Source organism: Clarias gariepinus, chromosome 20, assembly GCF_024256425.1.
Source record: "Clarias gariepinus isolate MV-2021 ecotype Netherlands chromosome 20, CGAR_prim_01v2, whole genome shotgun sequence".
NCBI lineage: Eukaryota > Metazoa > Chordata > Actinopteri > Siluriformes > Clariidae > Clarias > Clarias gariepinus.
Window position 1 is genome coordinate 26,434,326 of NC_071119.1, and position 20,675 is coordinate 26,455,000.

The following is a 20,675-nucleotide window of genomic DNA, read 5'->3' on the forward strand; positions in this document are numbered from 1 at the left end:
CACATTAAGTTTACTGAAAGTTAAAACAGTTGAAAGTCAGAGGACATTTCTTTTTTTTCTGAGTGTGTATATATATATATATAGTTACATATACAATGTAACTGTTCATAACATTGTGGTTTAACTGATGGTGCAGGTTAAACTTCCGGCAGAGATCTAATCTAACTACTGCAGAAGTTTCATAAAACTCTGTCCAGACAGTTTTATGTGATGATGTGACGAATTCATCTGGACAGACAGATTTTTTCCTGAGACTGGTCTCTGGTCCTCTAATGTAGGACATGTAAAGATACCACTGAAAGAGTGAGTCCTGCCCAATGTCCAGACAGAGCATTTATTTAACACTCCTTTATACAGTGTATATATATAGACCAGTCTGCATGTATAGTAGAGTGCTGAGTGTGTGTGTGTGTGGGGGGGGGATTCCATCATGCATGATCATCCATGGAGACCTTGTTGTTTTCATCTCCACTCTGTGTGCTGTAATAAAGTGATTATCTAATCCTAATGTAGGATCGATTGGAGCCCCTCTAAACTTGTTCAATGTGTGTGTGTGTGTGTGTGTGTGTCGGCGGCTGCGCTTCAATCAATCAGGCGAGTTTTCCCCTCTTTCTCTCCTGCGGTTGCGCGAACGCATGACACACACACACACACACACACAGAGCGCGCGCGAGACAGAGAGAGACTCACACTCTCCATCCACTCCTCCCCTGCGCACGTCCTCTCCATTCCCGGATACATTTTTTGCTCCGTTTTTCGCGCCTCTAGCGCGCGCACCCTCGCGCGCCCTCCCCTCCAGACACCACCAGCGCGTGCCTCCACTTGCGCGTGCCATAAAACTTTTCCATATAAAAGCGTGTCGTCACTCTCCGCTCTCTGAGTGTTAGGATGCTCTCCTCTCAGAACGGCTCGAACCTGACCAGCGGGAACTGGACCAATCAGTTCGCGCAGCCGCCGTGGCGCGTGGCGCTCTGGTCGGTGGCGTACAGCAGCATCCTGGCGGTGGCCGTGTTCGGGAACCTGGTGGTCATGTGGATCATCGTGGCGCACCGCAGGATGCGCACCGTCACCAACTACTTCCTGCTGAACCTCGCCTTCTCCGACGCCTCCATGGCCGCCTTCAACACGCTCATCAACTTCATCTACGCCGCGCACGGGGACTGGTACTTCGGAGAGGCCTACTGCAAGTTCCACAACTTTTTCCCGGTCACCTCGGTGTTCGCCAGCATCTACTCCATGACCGCCATCGCCGTGGACAGGTAGGGGCTCTGATCGGTGCCAACCAGAGTAAAGTAGTGTATCAGGACCGGGGTTCTGGATAAACATCTGGACTCTGATCTAAAGTATGGCAAAAGGTAGTCTGATTTAAAAAAAAAATAATAAAAAAGCGTTCCCTTTCAGGGGAATCATCTGCCTCCATCTAACCCTATCCTCTCCATCCTCTTCTCTCACACCAACTAACTTCACGTCCTCTCTCATTACATCCATAAATCTCCTCCTTGGTCTTCCTCTAGACCTCCTGCCTGGCAGTTCCAACCTCAGCATCCATCTCTCCTCTGAACATGTCCAAACCACCTCAATCTGGCCTCTCTGACTTTATCTCCAAAACATCTAACGTGGGTTGTCCTTCTGATGAACTCATTCTTGATCCTATCCATCCTCGTCACTCCCAAGGAGAACCTCAACATCTTGTCTTTTCTTCAGCGCCACTGTCTCTAAGCCGTAGAGCATCGCTGGTCTCACCACTGTCCTGTACACCTTTCCTTTCATTCTCGCTGATCCTCTTTCATCACACAACACACCTGACACTTTTCTCCACCCATTCCACCCTGCCTGTACCCGCCTCTTCACCTCCTTTGAACACTCTCCGTTCCTCTGGACTGTTGACCCTAAGTACTTAAAATCCTGCACCTTCTTTACCTCTGCTCCCTGTATCCTCACCGTTCCTCTTGGGTTCCTTTTGGGTTCCTCGCATTCACACACGTGTATCCTGTCTTACGGCGCCTAACCTTCATTCCTCTTATACAATACAGTACATGTCAGCAAAAATGTGGTAAAGTTTCTCATCTAAGTGAAAAAGTATATTCTCAAATAGGATCATTAAACCCTATTTTTTCATAATACTTGACGCTTCTTCTGATCTCCCAATCCATGCTTCATTTTTCTTTTTTTTGTAGATATGCATACACATTTATGTTTTTTATTAGATAAAAAGAAAATCATTTGCAAAATACAATTCCATGCACTTTCGTGTAATATTCGTAAACTTTTCGAATTTGAATCGTTCAATGATCTTACTTATTATTCAGATGAAACGCAGCACTTTTAGATTTCACATGAAACGACATAAACCTGCCTAAAAAATTTATTCTTATAAAATACAAAACTGTTAAGATATTGCAACATACATTTAACATGGTTACAGACACTACAGGTTTTTTGCTTGAAAAATATCCTTAATTTTGCACAGAATGCTTCAATTTAAGCAAGAACCTTTACAGGTCATACAGTATACTTTTAAAAGCTTACACAAATGTTAGTATTAATACTCATAAAGAACTATGAATAATTTGCATTTTAAATGATTATTGTTTGAAGCGAGACGCTAAAAAATGACCAGTTTTGAGGGGGCACATATAAAGTCCTCTCTCCAAAACTCCAAATAATCATCTGAAGTTAGCAACTTGAAATTTTTATGGAGATAGTCAAGATAGTCACTTCCATATCGCATAAACTTCAGAAGAAGCTTCTTTTAAAAAAAATAATAATAATACATAATATCAGCACTGATACTGCATTTTAGCTATTTGCATTTGAGGTGGTGAAACAGTGCAGTTCCTCTATAATCCTACAGGTGGTGCACTCTAAACTATTCATATTGGCAAAGAGCAGAGCATCCTGTGTGGAAGGAGTGAATTATTTGCCTAGTTTGTTTAGAATTCTGATTTATTATATTATTATTATTATTATAAAAAAATAATAATAATAATTAATCATTATCATGCAGTGCGTAAAATCATGACAGTAACCAAATGGCTATATAAATATAATTGGCACCTACATTATCATCATCATCTATATCACTTTATCCTGTAATAGTGGTCATGGGGAATCTAGAACCTGTTATTCTAGATAAAATAAAATAAAAATATTTATATTTTGTTCAAATTCTAAACAAATGTAGCGTATAATTTGCTCCTACACAGGATGCTGTGCTGTGAATAGTTTAGAGCTATGCTAATGCTTTGCAAATTTCACTCACTCACTCATTGTCTATTTTTTTTGTCCTAAAGACAAATGATTTTGACATTAGGACTAGTGATTGATTATTGATAAATAGATTGACATCCGATCCAGCTCTAAACTATTCGCAGCACAGCATCCTGTGTAGGAGCAAATTATATGCTTCATTTGTTTATAATTTTAACAAAATATAAATAATAATAATAATATAATAAATAAGGGTATTTATAATATCATGGTAATTCTATAATTGCGATACAAATTGAATCGGCAGCTAGGTATCATGATATCATATTGTCTGGTCCCTGGTGATACTCATCCCTAATGTTTAGTAACTGTGGAAAACTATAGTGAGTAAAATGGAGAGAAAGAGAGAGAGAGCCACTCCCACCACACACGTGTGTGCTGTCACCGCAGACGCAGCAGCAATTCATCGATGACAAAACACTTTTTTTTCAACTGAAACACACCGTGATGATTTTACTGAATGTAAAGCCACGCAGTAAAAATTTAGAATTATATTAGACTAGATTATTATTTTATAATCGTTTCCAACGTAACACATAGATTGAATAAGGTACTCAACCTTTATCAAGTGGTTTGTAACTAAAATGCTGTTGCTACATAAGAGAACAAGTGCACACAAGTATAAATGCAAACACTATAGATTTGATTATTGATAATGAATATTTTCCTTAAATTTATTTTATCCATAGACCCTAACCACTTAAGACATTCCCTACATCCCCACATAGAGAAATTAAGCTTCCTGTTCTAGTTGTGACCAACATTCTGGCTGGTGTCCTGAAGTATCCCCTTGATATTTTTTAGAGACAGTCCTCATGATGTGTTCTGCCTTTTGAAAGAGACCATTTTCCAGCAAAACCACATGACGCTGCCACCACCATGCTTCACAAGACGTATAGTCCTCCATACATACAGTAGGGCATCTTTCAGACCATGGTGATGAAGTACTCAATTAAAGATGTTAAAGATGTACATACGTTGGTACCTGATGCCTCCAACTCCTTCAACTGTTCCTTTGTATTTGTCTCGGGATTGATTTGCATGCAGTACAATGATTTCAGTTGTTTGAAAATTGCAGAATGAACTGGATTTGTTCGGGTCTACAGTTTTTTTCGGGCTCTTGGCAGAGGTACTTGAATGTTCCCTTGGTATCAAGTCCAGAAAGCCACTTGTCCCTATCAGCAGCCACATGTGCGCTCCTAATCATGACAATGAGCCAAACAGAAGCGTCTGAAAGTCATTACACTGATTTCTGGAAACTGTTTAAAGGGACAATCAGCTTGCTGTTGTTTTTATGATGTACTGTATAGGTTTTTAAATTCTGGTGAAATCTGCTTTACAGTTGGAAACCCACAGTGCAGTTTATTATGTCATTAAAGAATATGATGGATAGCCCTGTCACCGTCAGCTCCAAGTAGAACTTCATTCTTACCGCTGGTTTAAAAAGCTTTGGATGCAAAGCAAGTGCTTAAGACTTCACGTCAGGAAATCACTCTGCACAGGCTGGGCTGGCGAGGGTGAGATGGTGGCAGAAGCATCTCCTGATAGCAGAGTAATGAGCACCAGATCGGTGATGGATTTATAAAAACATGGTGAAGTGATGCTGGATTGTTGCCAGAGTGATGCCAAAGTAATGCCGGGGTGAGCAGGGTTAGCAGTTTAAGAACGTGATTGATGATGAGCTATTTTTACCTGTTTGTGTTGGAGACCTTTGGTTCCGAGACAAAGACACATAAAGCTCATCATCTGTCATGCTGACAACCTGAGGTACTGCAGTGTGACAGAAAGAAATAATAATAAAAATAGTGCAAGCTACCACACATAGATGGACACACACACACCCACACACACACACACACACACACAGATGTAAACAGACACAAATGTAAGCATATAAACCAATCAGCTAAACCTCAGTAAACTGGTGACAGGATCACGAGCATCCAAGGCTCACCTAGTCCGCATGGACCAAAGGCCAGCCCGGACAGAGATATTACAGAAAAGCCAACAAAAGTCAATGCCGACCAAGAAGGAAAGGCAGCAGGCGACCCAATGTCCCACGGCCTATGGTACCTGTGGTCCAGCAGGCAAAGAGCCCAAGACCACAACCTATCCTCCAAACTCCCCAGATCCCAATCTGATCAAACCCCACAGGATGTGGTCTGATCCACAAAGGCCCCACCTCACAACACACAGCACCCAAAGGATCCACTGCCAGGATCACACCCCGTCCGGCACCAAACATCTGGCACCAAAGCAACACACCAGAGGCCCTATGGAGTTACGCCCCGAGTGGCACAAGGGGAACCAACACAATGATTTGCTCAACAATGTTTCTAATAGTCAGGAGGAAGGTAGGAGAGTGAGAGAGAGAGAGAGAGAGAGAGAGGGAGAGTAAGAGAGAGAGAGAGAGAGAGAGAGGAAGAGAGTGACATTAAACAAGAAAGTGAATAAATAAGGAACATTAGTTTGGAAAACAGCAGGGCACCAGCAGGAAGTTTGCTTGTCAAAACATTGTGACAGTTAATCTGGAAACGTTACTGACATTAAACCACCATTGGTATTCAGTTGTTTTGGAAAATTTAAATTATAAGTAAATTCTAAGCATAAAGAAAAACTAACTTTAATTACATTTTGTTATGTTTACAGCAGTTGGAAAATATCTTAATTAGACACTTGAATATTATTTTACACTTTCTATGCTATATTATTAAAATAAAAAGAAATTAATAAAAATAATCATGCCTTTATTTTACACAAAATTATTCAATTTTTTTGTTTTATTTATAAAGAAACATTCAACTGTACAAGTTTACTTGTTTAACAAGCAAACAAATAAAAACAAACAAACAAATCTAGAATAAAATTTGCAAATGTTAATTTATAACTCAACATTACCACTGCTTTTTATTTAACTTACCACTTCTAAATTCTTTAAATGATGATTATTATTATTATTATTATTATTATTATTATTATTATTATTATTGTTGTTGTTGTTATTGTTAATTAAAAGAAAACATGAACCAGGGACACATTCAAAACCACAATTTTAAATTAGTTAAGGTTTAACATTTCCATCTGAATATTTTAAGATTTGAAATCTGCACTGTGACGTGCAAACTGTTGAAACTTTTAGAAAATATGAAACTGTGTTTAATCTTTAACTGTAATACAAATGTAATCAATCACCTGTTTGATGCTCAGGGTTTTATGCATAGTGTATTATTATTATTATTATTATTATTATTATTATTATCCTTAGCACATAATAAAATCATTAAGTTTCATTTTCCTGAATTTGACTTTCCACGTGTCCTTGTTCGTGCTTTAAATGAGTCTTTATATGTGAGCTGATGAGATGTCAGAGAGGTAATAGAGCAGGAATGATGCTCTCAGGTACATGACGCTTCAATCCGGCTCTCTATCAGGTTTCATCGACGTAGACGACTTCATTAACACTCCAGTACACACAAACGTTTACTCGCAATCAATGTTCATCTCTGCAACATTGATTATAATGTCAGATTTCATTTAGCTTCAGATTAAATGGCACCGTGACTGTACATTGGATCATCACCTCTCCACGTCTACAGGCTGGAAAACATCCCCTCTGAACATTACAGAAACAAACACACCATAAGATACGCTTCGGCTTTTGTTTTATGAATCTGACCACTGTGATTTTTTAAATAATTTTAAATTCTTTCAAAAGATAAAAGATGAACAAGAAATGAAGGAGCACCGTTATGTACAGATGACACGCTGGAACTGTACACTTTTGTTACTTAGTTTGTTTTTTTTAGATGACGGGATTCAGTCGGTTAGTGTTTGGCACGGACACCTCGTACTTCAAGGGGTGGGGGTCTCGCCTCTTGTCTAAGATACATACAGACAGAAAGAAAAAAGAAAGAGAGAAAGGAAAATATTGAGAAAATTAATAAAATAAAGAAAGAAATGCACATGCCTACAGCTTTTTATGAATCAAAAAAGGAAGATGCAGAAAGAAAGAAAATAGAAGGAAAGAAGTACAAAAGAAAGATAAGAAAGCAAGAAAGAAAGAAACAAGCAAGCAAACAAACAAACAAAAATAAAGAAGGATGGAAAACAAAGAAAAAAGAAAGTAAGAAATACACATGCCCATATTTTTTTATGAATCAAAGGAAGGAAAAAAAGACAGAAAGAAAAAAAAAAGAAAGAAGGAAATAAAGAAAAATAAAGAAAAACACATGCCTACAGTTGGCAAAGGATGACAGAAATATAAAAGAAAGAAAGAAAGAAAGAAAGATGTACGAAGGAGAAAAATGAACAAATGAAATTAGAAAAAAAAAAAACCATTCCTGGTGCCACATTATCACACTTAAGCTCTAATCATTTGTAGGTCAGATTTGATTGATTGAAGCTGCCTAGCCACTGAATATTTCCACACTTACTTACAGTAGAATAACAGGAAGAGGTTTGATGAAGCAGTTGAACATGTAAACTCAGAATGAGGACTCGGTGTGGAAGAGGATAGATTTAAAACTTCACGTGTTCTTGAAGAAAGAGGAATTTCAAAGCTTTGATGTTGTTCAATCGCGTTTTCCGCTTTCAGGAACCATCAGCTTCTAAATTCACTGATGAAGCATGTGCTTTGTGTGTGTGTGTGTGTGTGTGTGTGTGGGAGTGGGTGTGTATGTCAGGGTTTCTTACATTCTTTACAGGGATGGCGCCAGAGCAGATTAACCCGGAGAGAGAAAGCAATGTGAGCTTACAATACCGATGAGCAAAACAGTACTCAGTACGCAAGTTGCCTAGGGCGCGGCAAATTACACACAACACCGCCTCCTCCTCATGCCGGAGCATGTGTCAGTGTTAAAACTGTTGGTGAGAGGATAAATCGGAACTATCCGCAGGCCACCAATAAGCATGAGGGTGAACCGGGGGAACAATCAGGTCAGCTTGTGCTATCTTCTCTCCAAGTTTGATGTTTTTTTTCTCTTGTGTCTGTGTGTGTATATACCGTACAGGTACATGGCCATAATCCACCCACTGAAGCCTCATCTCTCAGCTACGGCCACTAAAGTGGTGATTGTGTGTATCTGGGTGTTGGCAGTAGTGCTGGCGTTCCCACTCTGCTTCTTCTCCACCGTCTGGAAATTACCCAAGAGGACTTTGTGCTACGTGGCGTGGCCTCAACCCGAGGATGACCCCTTTATGTAAGAGTGACTTACACTACATCCTGGATCGTGATTGATCAGAACGTCGGGATTAATTGTCTGTATAATATGTTTCCATAGTAACAATTCATTTAAAGGGACATGGACAGTGATGAAGTCACTCCTTACATTTTTTTTAATTCTTGAAGGGACATTTATGTCACATGCATGGAAGGAGTCTCCAGTGGCAGGGCTTTGTATCAGTCAGATGTAAAGCTGTAATCTTCAGGCCAGAAAAGAGTTTACACTTCTTTGTGTCATTATTGCCATTACAATTGAGAATTTTGTGCTTCTTAGCTTTGTTTACTTAAAAAAAATAAAACTTTTCAACCCTAAGATGTCTGATCTTAGCCACTTATAAACATCAAATCCTTTCCCGCCTTAATTGTTTCTTGCTTATTTTTGATTTGTTGCCATGGTTGGACAGGTACCACATCATCGTGATGTTGCTGGTATACATGCTGCCTCTAGTGGTGATGGGAATCACATACACCATCATTGGCGTGACGCTTTGGGGAGGTGCGATTCCTGGAGACTCGTCAGACAATTATAACGGACAACTGCGCGCCAAAAGGAAGGTTAGTGGATGAACTACTTGAACAACTAACCAAAAAATTGCATTCTTATATTGGTTATCAGAAAAGAAAACATTTTGAATATTCACAAAAATGCAAAAAGGCGGCCATTGGCATTGTGGTTAGCGCTGTGGCCTTGGCCACCTCCAGGTCATGGCGTTTGCGTGTTCTTCCCATGCTTGGTGGGATTCCTGCTGGAGCTGCTGCTTCCTCCTACTGTCCGAAGACGTGCAGGTTTGACTAATTGGTATTTTCAAAATAATGGTAGTTTGTGAGTGTGTGCATGTTCGTGCCCCTCGCCAAGATGTATCCCACCTAGTCCCCTGAATGCCCTGGAATGTGTTCCAGACCTCCCGCGACTGTGTAGTGCAATTGAGTATTTGGACTTCTGGTTGATGCTAAAATGCATTTTATTGCTGGGTACCTGTATTATGCAATGACAATAAAGTTGTTTCTATCTATCTATCTATCTATCTATCTATCTGGAAAGGTGTGTTTTCGAGTAGTGGTGCCCACATTTTTGTACATCACTTTGTTGTTTGCTTACAGCTCATTTAAAGAGTCTTTTATTTGCTGATTGAGGCATATTTAAACATTTACACAAGTGCATTGTCTACGGAACAGTTTGTGGTTTGTACTATAGGTGTGCAGCCATATTGTCATTGTATAAATTTTGTATTATCGCATGAAAAAACTGAAAATATTTGGCCAAACTCTGTCAAAACCCAAATGGCAGTTGAAAGAATTTAAGTGCGCCTCCTTCATAACAATGTGCCGGCCCATTCAGCTCATAAAATAGTAAAACCTGGGGGCGACTTGGGGTACGAAATTACACAACATCCCCCCATCCTCCCGGGGTCAGGGGTAGCTCAGTGGTTAAGGCATTGGACTACGGTTCGGAAGATCCCAGGTTCAAACCCCACAACCACCAAGTTGCCATTGTTGGGCCCTTGAGCAAGGCCCTTAACCCTCAACTGCTTAGATGTGTAATGAGATAAAAACGTAAGTCGCTCTGGATAAGAGCGTCTGCCAAATGCGTAAATGTAAATTTCCCCAGCCTTGCAGCCAGTGACATCTTCCTCTTTCATCACTTGAAGAAACCATTTCATGGCAGGCATTTGTTGACGACTAGGTAATTACCAAGGTGGAACTGAAGAAGGCTTCTTTAAAGACCGTCTCCACCAGCTCCTCCATCATTTGGAGAAGTGTGTAACCTCTGGTGGAGGATGTAGAGAAGGACTAAGCTTATGACCAACAATCGTTCATTACATTATTTTTTCTTAGCAACAATAACAATTTTATGACCGCTCCTTGTACTAGGTATATCCGGGATAAACAGTAATTCACTAGTGACCAGCATAAAGTCTTTTCTTTTTACTTAATTAACCTGCATCCCGTTGGTTTTCAAACCAAAAAGAAAAATTTTCCAGTGATACACAGACTACATCTGATCTCTGACACTGACGCTGATGAGACCTGACTTGTCTTGACTTGATGTTCCCTCTATCTGAAGGTGCACTTATCCTCTCCACATGTCTTAAAGTGCTAATGGAGAAACTCTTCTACACCTTTCAGACAATGGAGCATCGTTTTGCGATCTCTTCAACACTGAACTTACCCACCACAATGAGCCTGGATGATTGTTTTCAGACTAGAGCGGTCCAGGATAAGATTTCGATCCAGTCTTTATTTCATCTCTAGGGCTCCATGCCATGCTAAGGTTGTCTCTTTCGAAGTCCAGTCTCCTTCAGCTGAGGAAAAAATGCGAGGCAGAGATATCTCATTAGCCCTGCAACATGGTTTTAATTATGTGCAAGGAAGTAATTAGCAAATCTTTAAACACCAATTATCAGGGAGACTGCCGCGCACACAATTCTGCTGTGAGTAAAAATGAATAGAGCTGTTAGTCTTCACACATTTAGGTGTTCTCGAAGTACGTAAGGGCAGGAATTTGGGTCCAAACGGGAAATTAAAAATAGTACTTAGGGTACTTTTGTTGGGTTTTATGTTGACGAATGAAAACCGACTAGAACAGCAACATGCTCAGTCTGGTTCACATTTTATTAATCATAATAAGCAAGTAGAGCTCTATGGCATTCAAGCCCCTTTCCAACAAATATCAACCTTATGACCAGGTTTGGCCAAAAAACACAGAATAATATAGAGACCAATTAAATTAAATTAAACTCCGCCCCCAAATCTCTCCCCCGTTTAAGCAGGTGGTGGTCATTTCCTTCCCAAATGGCTGTTTGGTTGAGTTTTTAGAGATGTTCACAATATATTGTGACATTTGTGAACGCAGCACAAAAATTCTAGGACTAGGTTTTGCATATTATGCGAATGATCGGAATTTCAAGTGGACGTCGCTAAATCGTTCTTGGGTACTTTTGTGCCACCACAGTCGACCTCATCTGTCTGGCCTGAAAAGTTCAGTATGATCTACTAAGGATATGGTTCGGTCTGCACTTAGTGAAAAGTTCTGTCCACTGGAACACAATTAACTTTATAATTATATGATATGGGGGACGGGCTCGTGATATTTGATGTCACATTAAGGGGAAATATATTGGGCTTGTTTAAGCTTCAGTCAATAAAAACATGGAAAAGCAAAAGCAAGGAACTTTTTCTGCACACACACACACACACACACACACACTGGAGACGCATCTGAACATCTAAACATGACTAACAAGTAAGTTTTGCATAATAGGTGCCCTTTAAATGGAGTCATTATTCCCGTGTGGGCACTTGATCATTCTGTAGCGGAATCTCAACGCGGCGTTAAAGTGAGACTGATGCACCGGATAATGATTTTGTCGTGCCTTCTAAAAGCACCGTGTGAAGAAAGCAGGCACTGAAAGCAACTAAGACATTTCGCAGACTCTCAAATTCATTACTCGGAAGCGGGCGTGCTGCTTCACGGCTCTCTCCTGTTCTTGCTGTCGGGATGGAAGCGAGAGTCGATGCGTCACCTTGATGAACTCTTTCAAAACACTTTGCATTCAGCAAAACAGGCAATGTCTCATCTTGGAGAATGTCTGGTTTTATTGCTTTTTCACCACACACACACACACACATACACATATGCACACACTTACGGTCCTCTGCATATGGTTGTTCCCTGATCAGAGACTGTCACTCACAGCTCTCACACTCAATAAAGTAATGTCACTCATTAGACACTGGAATTGCCTGGGATCTTCTCCACAATCCCCGGGTTCCTTTTCTTTTCCTCGATCACAGACTACTTTGATCTCTCTCTCTCTCTCTTTCTCTCTCTCTCTTTCTCTCTCTCTATGTGGTGTGTGTGTGTGTGGAGAGAGAAGTAGACCTGTCTCAGACTTGCCAAATTCCTCCACTTTAACAGAAAATTAAGGAGACGTGAAAGCAGGAAGATGTTCTACCTCTGAATTCCACCTTAATCACTTGAGGAGATGAGTTTCCCCTGAAATAGCACTCGAGGGCTTTAATGTATATAGATCTGAAAAAAGATGAGAAGAAGGCGCTGGGTATCGACTTCCCGTCTCTGTTTGATCTGTGAATGGAGCAGGAAGAAAACCTCCATCTCTGTGCACCATATGCGCATCTTGGATTTGTGCGTATGAAAGACTGCAGAGAAGCTGAAGAACGGGCACGACCTTTAAATAACTGGTGACATTAAACAGGTTCAGTTTCCACATCTGTATGAGGTCAGCGCCAGAATTATTGGCACGCTTGCTACAGTCGTTTTAAAAAACTTTTACCTTATCTTAAGATCAAAGGTTAGAGCCATAACATAGAAGGATATGTATATTGTAAATGCTGTAATATGTTTCTCTGTAGAAACTTTCTTTCTTTCTTTCTTTCTTTCTTTCTTTCTTTTCTTTTCTCTAAATTACATTATTTTTCTGAAATAAGGATGTTATCTTGTTTTTTTTTTCTTTCTTTATTTCTTTTTTCTAAATGACATTCTTTTTCTAAAATAAGAATGTTATATTGTTTTTCTCTCTTTCTTTTTTTTCTTTCTTTCTTTCTTTCTTTTTCTCTAAATTACATTATTTTTCTGAAATAAGGATGTTATCTTGTTTTTCTTTCTTTCTTTTTTTTTCCTTTTTTTCTAAATGACATTCTTTTTTTGAAATAAGAATGGTATCTTGTTTTTCTTTCTTTTTTTTCTTTCTTTCTTTCTTTTTTTCTAAATGACATTCTTTTTCTGAAATAAGTGTTATCTTGTTTTTCTTTCTTTCTTTCTTTCTTTCTTTCTAAATGGCATTCTTTTTCTGAAATAAGTGTTATCTTGTTTTTCTTTCTTTCTTTCTTTCTTTCTTTCTTTCTTTCTAAATGGCATTCTTTTTCTGAAATAAGTGTTATCTTGTTTTTCTTTCTTTCTTTCTTTCTTTCTTTCTTTCTAAATGACATTCTTTTTCTGAAATAAGGATTTTTTCTTATTTTTATTTCTTTCAGAAATCACCAATTAACAAATACATCTCAATAACAACTGTTTAAAGTAGATTATTGTGTATTTCGGATAAACGCCTTCAGTATTGTTTTACAGTGTAGAAAAAATAAAATTCCTTCTAAAAGAGTTAGAAGGTGTGTCCAAAACTTGGACTGGTAGTGTGTACACACGAGAGGTGGTTATAGAAATCATATTATTATGACACAGAAGAAGTGATGATATTTGGAAACGATGTATTTAGAGACATGTTCGTTTATAAACATTTCTTCTTGTTTGATGTGGTTAATGGATCAAAGTGAAGCGTGGTGGAAAGGGTTACATTTTATTTTTTTATGACAACGTGCCAGCCCATTCAACTTAAAAAACGATGATCCTTGCAGGTGACTTGGAGTATGAAATTCTGCCTCAGGTGATGACTGAGGTGGAACTTTTCCTCAAGAAGGCTGTTCAAAGGCGCCCTCCGCCAGCTCATCCATCGTTTGGAGAAGTGTGTCTCTTTGGGTGGAGGAGATGTGGAGAAGGTCAAATCTCAGGACTCATGATTTTCATTACGTTATTTTTTCATAGCAATAATAACAATTATGTATATTATTTATACAGTAGCACTTTTATTATAGCAATTATATATATATATATATATTTGGAGTCAGAGCGAGTTATTTTTCGTCCTCTGTGTCACTTTGGTCTTCCGGATCATAAACATACAATACGATAATCTGTGCTGCTCATGAATGAGTCACACACCCAACACACAGGTCTGCTTCCGTCAAAAGACCTTCGAGTTCTCCTGATGGTGGAGGAAGAGAGACGGAGATAAGGCAGAAAAGCATCAAGATGTGCCTTTGACATTTATGATCTATTTATGACAATTGTCATGAGCTATCAGGAGCATAACAGCTCAATTTGGCCTCTCCGCTCCTTTAGAGATCAGGAGAGAGTAAAATTGCAGAGAGAGGAGTTGTTAAGTGAAAAAGTGGACACTATTTCCAGAGGTTTTTCCGAGTAAACAGAGAGTAAGGAGCACGAGTGGGGTGAGGAGTGTGTGACGAGTTTAATGAGTGAGTGAGTGAGTGGGAAGAGAGAGGATTGTACATGATGACACCCTCAATAAGAAAACCTTTCACTGATTTTTATTCCAAAGTCGAATTCTGATTCTCATGGTGTTGGTAAATTAATTCTTTATGAAAGCAGCTCAGGTTTATATTAATATTCTCATTCTATTGTGTTATTCTTTCACAGCGATAAACGGATAAGTCTCCATAAACGGAAATGTTTATTAATTCTTAATTCTATTTTTTCATTTGTTTTGTTTTGTTTTTCTCTTTCACACTGTTTCTAATCACGTCTGGCTTAATCGAGAGCTAGAAACCGCATCCTACAGATGTCTCCAGTGAGAATTAAAGCTCATTTAGGCTGAATTGGCGATGTTGAAACTCTAATTTAACACCGCTTTTGGGTTCTTGTAAGACTAATCTTATCAGCCAGGTGCAGTCGAGGGGAAATTACAGTAGCACTCGGGATAGAAGCTAATGCTCGGTGATAAAGACTAGCGTCTGGTGGTTTTGTTGTGTAAAAACCACCGAGTCATGCTGGTCAGACATTATTGAGTTTGTCATGTCTAAGATTTGCTCGCTGTGTTGGTCGCTGATGGTGTTTCTGCACTCGGCTCCTTGTTTTCTCTCCAGTTGAGAGCGCTTCTCGCTAAAGAGGTCTAGCGCAGTGCCAAGATTGTAATGAGCTTCATTAGTGGAGTAATCAGATAAGGGATGGGATGATGGACACAGAGGCAGAGACGGTTTAGCATCGGGCTTTATTAGGGTTATAAAGCATAGACGTCTATGTAACGTATCTGTTTTAATTATGTATTTGACAACATGAAAGAACAAACTGCCATATTATACAATATCTTACAATAGGATACAATATAATAGGATATAATAGGATACATATCTATCTATCCATCCATCCATCCATCTATCCATCTATCCATGTACTGTATGAATCTCTGTAGTATATTTAGGGACCATGAAGGGTAATTGTGAGTTTTATTCCTATCCAGAATCCTTGGCCATTTTTATGAAGAAGCCACTTTATTTTCTTGCTGGTCTTTTTACTCCAAGTTCTGTTTCTCTCTATGATCAATCCATACAGAAGCAATTTACACACCTTGATAACTTCGGATTCTTCCTCCTGATCTTTCTTTTTCTCTTCGGATATTTCCATACATCATCGTCTCATCTTCTATACTGCTTAATCCTGAATTCACGGTCATGGGGACCTGTTGTCTATCCTAGGAGACTCAGGGCATGACACCGTGGACATGGTGCCAATCTATCGCAGGACACACACATACACACTCTCATTCACACACTACGTGCAATTTTGGAACACCAATTAGCCTAACCTGCAGGTCTTTGGACTGTGGGAGAAAACCGTAGTACCTGGACGTAAGCCACCAAACACGGGAGGAACATGCAAACTCCATGCACACAGAGACGGGAATCAAGCCTGCCAGGAATCGAACCCGGACCCAGTCACAGTGCTAACCACTACGCCATCATGCCGCCTTCTTCCATACAGTATGATAAAAAGGATTAAAAGAATTGCAGCAGTTTCTGGTCTGTGTAAATGGAGTTTGCATGATCTCCTTGTGCTTTGTGGGTTTCCTCTAGGTTCTCTGGTTTCCTTCCAAAGTCCAAAGACATGCAGATTAAGCTATTGAAAACCTTAGGATTAAAAACAGGATTTAAAACCTCACCAGTGGATTGGTGTTTAAGCAAAAGGGTACAAGGCCACTGGCAACGGTAGCATGGTGTCCGCTGATTGATCTCTAGCCCGGGTATATTTGCAGGCTCCGCCCTCTTCTCACACACAGATTCTGCAGGTAGGGCAGCATAGGGAGTCCAGAAGAGAGGTTTTAGCTAATGCCATGCAAAATAAAACAATATACTCTGGATATTTTTACTATTTAAAAATCTATGTCACATTATTATACAGTCATACAGATTCCACAATATGATTTAATACAAAATGCAATATGAGATACCATGTGCTATAATAAGATATTATTTAATAAGAAATTAAACAGTACAAATGATAAAACACAATATGATACGATAATGTGCAATATCCTAAAATCTTGATTTCTTTTCCTCGTTCCTTTAATCTTTTGTTGTGGTTCACTTTTTTATTTCATCCCTTCTTCCTTTTTTCTTTCTTGCCCTTTACTTTCACATTTGACTTTTCTTCCCCCTAACACACTTTTTGCCATCTCTGGTTAAATTCCTTCCGTGTTATCGTTCCTTCTTGAAGCATTCTATCGTTCATGCTCTTTCTTTGTTTACCTTTTCATCACTGCTTTTTAATAAATTTTGATTGATTTGAGGAATAAGTGAACTAGTAATGGATTTTCTCAGAGAGCAGATAATGACAGTGGCATATCTCCTGTGGGACGTGATAGGATCAGTACACTGCTGGGAAAACCCAAGAGAAAGGATGATGTGATGTCAGTCAGAGACGGATGGCTGAGCCTGACTCATCCTGACCCTCACATGTCAAAGAGTAAAGGATACGCAGAGGAAATAAACATGTTAGCTTTAATGCTTGGGCATTTTGGGATGGACAAAATGGAAGGAGTGAATGAACTCACCAGTGGATTAAGATGAGCAACATACAGTATATAGGTTTACTTAGATCTTATTTGCACATGTGTAGTATTTCTCACTGATCATTTACACACTTGACATGTTTAGTATCCTAGAGACTTCTGTTTTTGTGGTTGTTTACATCTCCAGCTTCAAAAGATGTTTGATCTCATGTTTGATTTCATCTTTAATCATCAAGGTTTTAATGCCCTCAAATTTAACATCAAAATAGTGATTTATTAACTGCTTTTCTAATTAAAGTTCTTGTATATATATATATATATATATATATATATATATATATATATATATATATATATATATATATAAATAAGAAGAACTCGTTATTATGGTGTTGAATGAATGAAAGTGAACATTTTTGCTGAGATTCGCACCGAGGATAAAAGAATAGTGGGAGATCCTGCGGGACGGATTTGTAATCTAAGAGCCGTGGTATAGAACAATCCACCTCCTGCTAAACCCGGTCTCATCTGGGATCACTGGTCGCCCAGAACCGGAAAAGATTAGTGTTGTAAGAGAAGAAAATCTCTGTGAGATCACGGTTTAAACAGGAGGAGGAAAAGGAGGAGTTTGTAATGAACTGGAGGTGACACAGGCAGACAGTAGAACTGATGGATTGAGGGTATTATGTGTGAATATTACATCACATCCCAATGTAAAGTGTGAAATAAATTCCCCTTTATTAAGGGTTTTGCTGGAGGCTGCGGAGATGAGAAATCTTCCAGGATTTTAGGGTTCATCTAAGGAGAGGTGCAAAAACCAATCACGGAAAGAGTGCTTGAAGCTAAAAGTAAATTAATAATAAGTGAATCAATCACTTACACCAAGAGTCGTCAGATTTATCTCTAGAACCCAAAACATCAAGCATAAAAAAGATCTTAAATTGACCTTCAAAAATAAATGCATTTTTTATTTCAGGTTTACTATGCACCAAAATCTGTATTTCCTTTCTAAATTCATTCATCTCCACTAGGTTGTATATCACAGTCCATCCCAGTAAAACTAGTCATGAGGTGATGATGGATGGGATGCCAGTTTACTCATTACTCCTTTAACTTATTTTTATTTAATATGGGAGTACACATTGGGCGGCACAGCGGTGTAGTGGTTAACACTGTCGACTGGCACCTCCGGGGTCTGGGTTCAATTCCTGCCTCGGAGTCTGTGTACATGTCTTGAGTTTGCATGTTCTCCCCGTGCTTGGTGGGTTTCCCCTGGATACTACAGTTTCCTCCCACAGTCTAAAGACGTGCAGATTAGACCAATTGTATTAAAAATTACATACATTAGAAACATGGATTCACAAACAATGAAAGAAATAGGAGCAGTAAAAACTCACGGAGGGCTAAAAGACATACCATACTTGAGCACCAGCTGAAACTGTGATGGAAAAGAAATGAGCAAAAAAAGACATCATGACTCTCTGTGCCTGAGCTGAGAGCAAAAAAAAAAAGAGTTCATTAGCTTCCCTTACACAAGCCATCTCAGTGCCATTGCAGTGGGTAGAAAGTAAACTCGGAGAGGTCATTAGTGCAGACAGATCTATCATCTAGCACGGAGTGGACACCTAACTAAAAAGGAGTTTGGAAAGAACAGAAAAGAGGTTATAGTTTGAGATGTCAAAAAAAAAGAAAAAAGCCAGCTTTCTTAGAAATTTGTAGAAGTAGAAAGAGTAGAAAGTTTAAGGAGCAAAAGAAGAGAAGTTTACATTTAGGCATTCGGCAGACGCTCTTATCCAGAGCGACTTACATTTTAATCTCATTACACATCTGAGCAGTTGAGGGTTAAGTCAACTGCTCAGATCAAGTTAAGTCAACAGTGGCAACTTGGTGGTTGTGGGGTTTGAACCTGGGATCTTCTGAACCGTAGTCCAACGCCTTTGGGATTCGATTTAGAAGTAGAGATTCTGGAGATGATGTGTTGGTTGAATACAAATTGTATCATAAAAAAAGGATTGGAGCAACTGCCAGAGGTGGTGTAATGTGTTCCTAGCAATGACAGGATGCAAAGATAAGCTTTAAAAAGTAGGGTTAGCATTCAGGGGCCTTTCCCCGACAACAGGAGCTGATTGGACAGGTTTCTTATTCGATTGTCGATTAAAAACATCTTATAAGCATCTTATATATGAACATCTTATAAGCATCTTAAAAACATCTTATAAGCATCTTATATTTGATATGAACTGTTCAGATGTGGTTTAACTGTTCAAAACCAACCATACTGTATCTGTGCTCATGAACAATTGATGAACAGCGAACAGTTGAAGAGCAGTTTCTGATATGTTCATGAGCAGCTTATGAAATGTACAGTACTGCAGATCAGCCTATGAGCAGCACAGAACATGTTGCTTGTGAACAGTTCATGAACAATGCAGGACATCTGGTGAACAGTTTATAAACCACACAAAAGCTTCTGTTTATAAACAGTGCATGAACTCCCCTCCACCTCTACCAACCTGACTGAGAAGAAAGTGATGTGTGACTGGATTTTTAATAAGCGTCCAGGCCGTACACAAGGCTGTAAAGCTCTCACCAACACACACATACACGAGAAATATAACAGTGGATGTAGTGGAAACTGTAGTGTTATAGATTTAGTGAAGACATTTATTACACTAAATCATTATTTTGAACTTTTTTTTTTTTTACAAAATGTATTTTTATTTATGTTAATGCTAAAAAAAAAGAAAAAAAGTTTTATTTATGTATTTATTCATTGCTTTTCCAGCTCTGGTGGTTTAAGTGTTTTATGCATTGACATTTTGTGTGTCAGGTTGTTGTTTTTTTAATTTATTTATTTTTATTTTTATTTTCATGAAAGCACGCTTTCATATGATTTCCGCATTTCTGCTAGGAGAGCAGAGGAAGCCGTAGCTCGATTTACACCCACTGATCGCAGGGATTTGCTGAAGCAGACTGTGGAAATCGACAGAGCAAAAAAAAACCCACTCAGACACACAATCATGCTCAAACTGAGGATGCTGGGTAATACACAGCGATGGATGAGACTGATAGGAATTCGAATTTAAAAGAGTCTGGGTGTTGCAAGATAGAGAGAGAAAGCAGGAAATCTCTGGGGTAAAAATTTGATCGGTGCGAGTGTTAAACTCTCTCGTTAGTGCAGCGGCTTATAATTGAACTGGATTGATTAGTAATTTCATTCTTCAAAGCAAAGTACCATAGAAATTTGGTCTTTTTTCACGTTTTAAAGGATTTAATTATCCTGTTTTGGCATGAATAAATAAACATACTTCTAATTATTATAGAAAATCACTGTTGCCTCTCTCCTTGGCTCAGTGCACTTTTTATTTCCTTGGTTTGTTTTTTCATAGGTCCACTAGAATGCTCGCTAGCACTTCTGCACTTCTGGTTATCAGCGTCAGCAGCTGTTGTGAACCCTTCCTGTTCGGCGGCAGACTCTTTCTTTATTATTATGTTTTTCATGTCTGAAAAGAGGGTTATTTCCTGAATATCACATTTTCTTCCAAAACAAACCCCAACAGTGTTTTAATGCTAAGAATGAACATGTC

The 20,675-nt window shown here is 39.0% G+C and overlaps 1 protein-coding gene across 1 annotated transcript in view; it reads left to right on the forward strand.

The window, feature by feature from the left end:
• The first annotated feature begins 760 nt into the window (after window positions 1–760).
• tacr3a (tachykinin receptor 3a) overlaps window positions 761–20,675 on the forward strand; it is a 22,384-nt gene continuing 2,469 nt past the window's right edge. Inside the window, exons 1-3 of the mRNA XM_053480070.1 lie at window positions 761–1,259; window positions 8,280–8,468; window positions 8,896–9,046. Of these exons, the coding sequence (XP_053336045.1) occupies window positions 889–1,259; window positions 8,280–8,468; window positions 8,896–9,046 (711 nt within the window). The 5' untranslated portion in view covers window positions 761–888. The remainder of the gene's footprint in view (window positions 1,260–8,279; window positions 8,469–8,895; window positions 9,047–20,675) is intronic.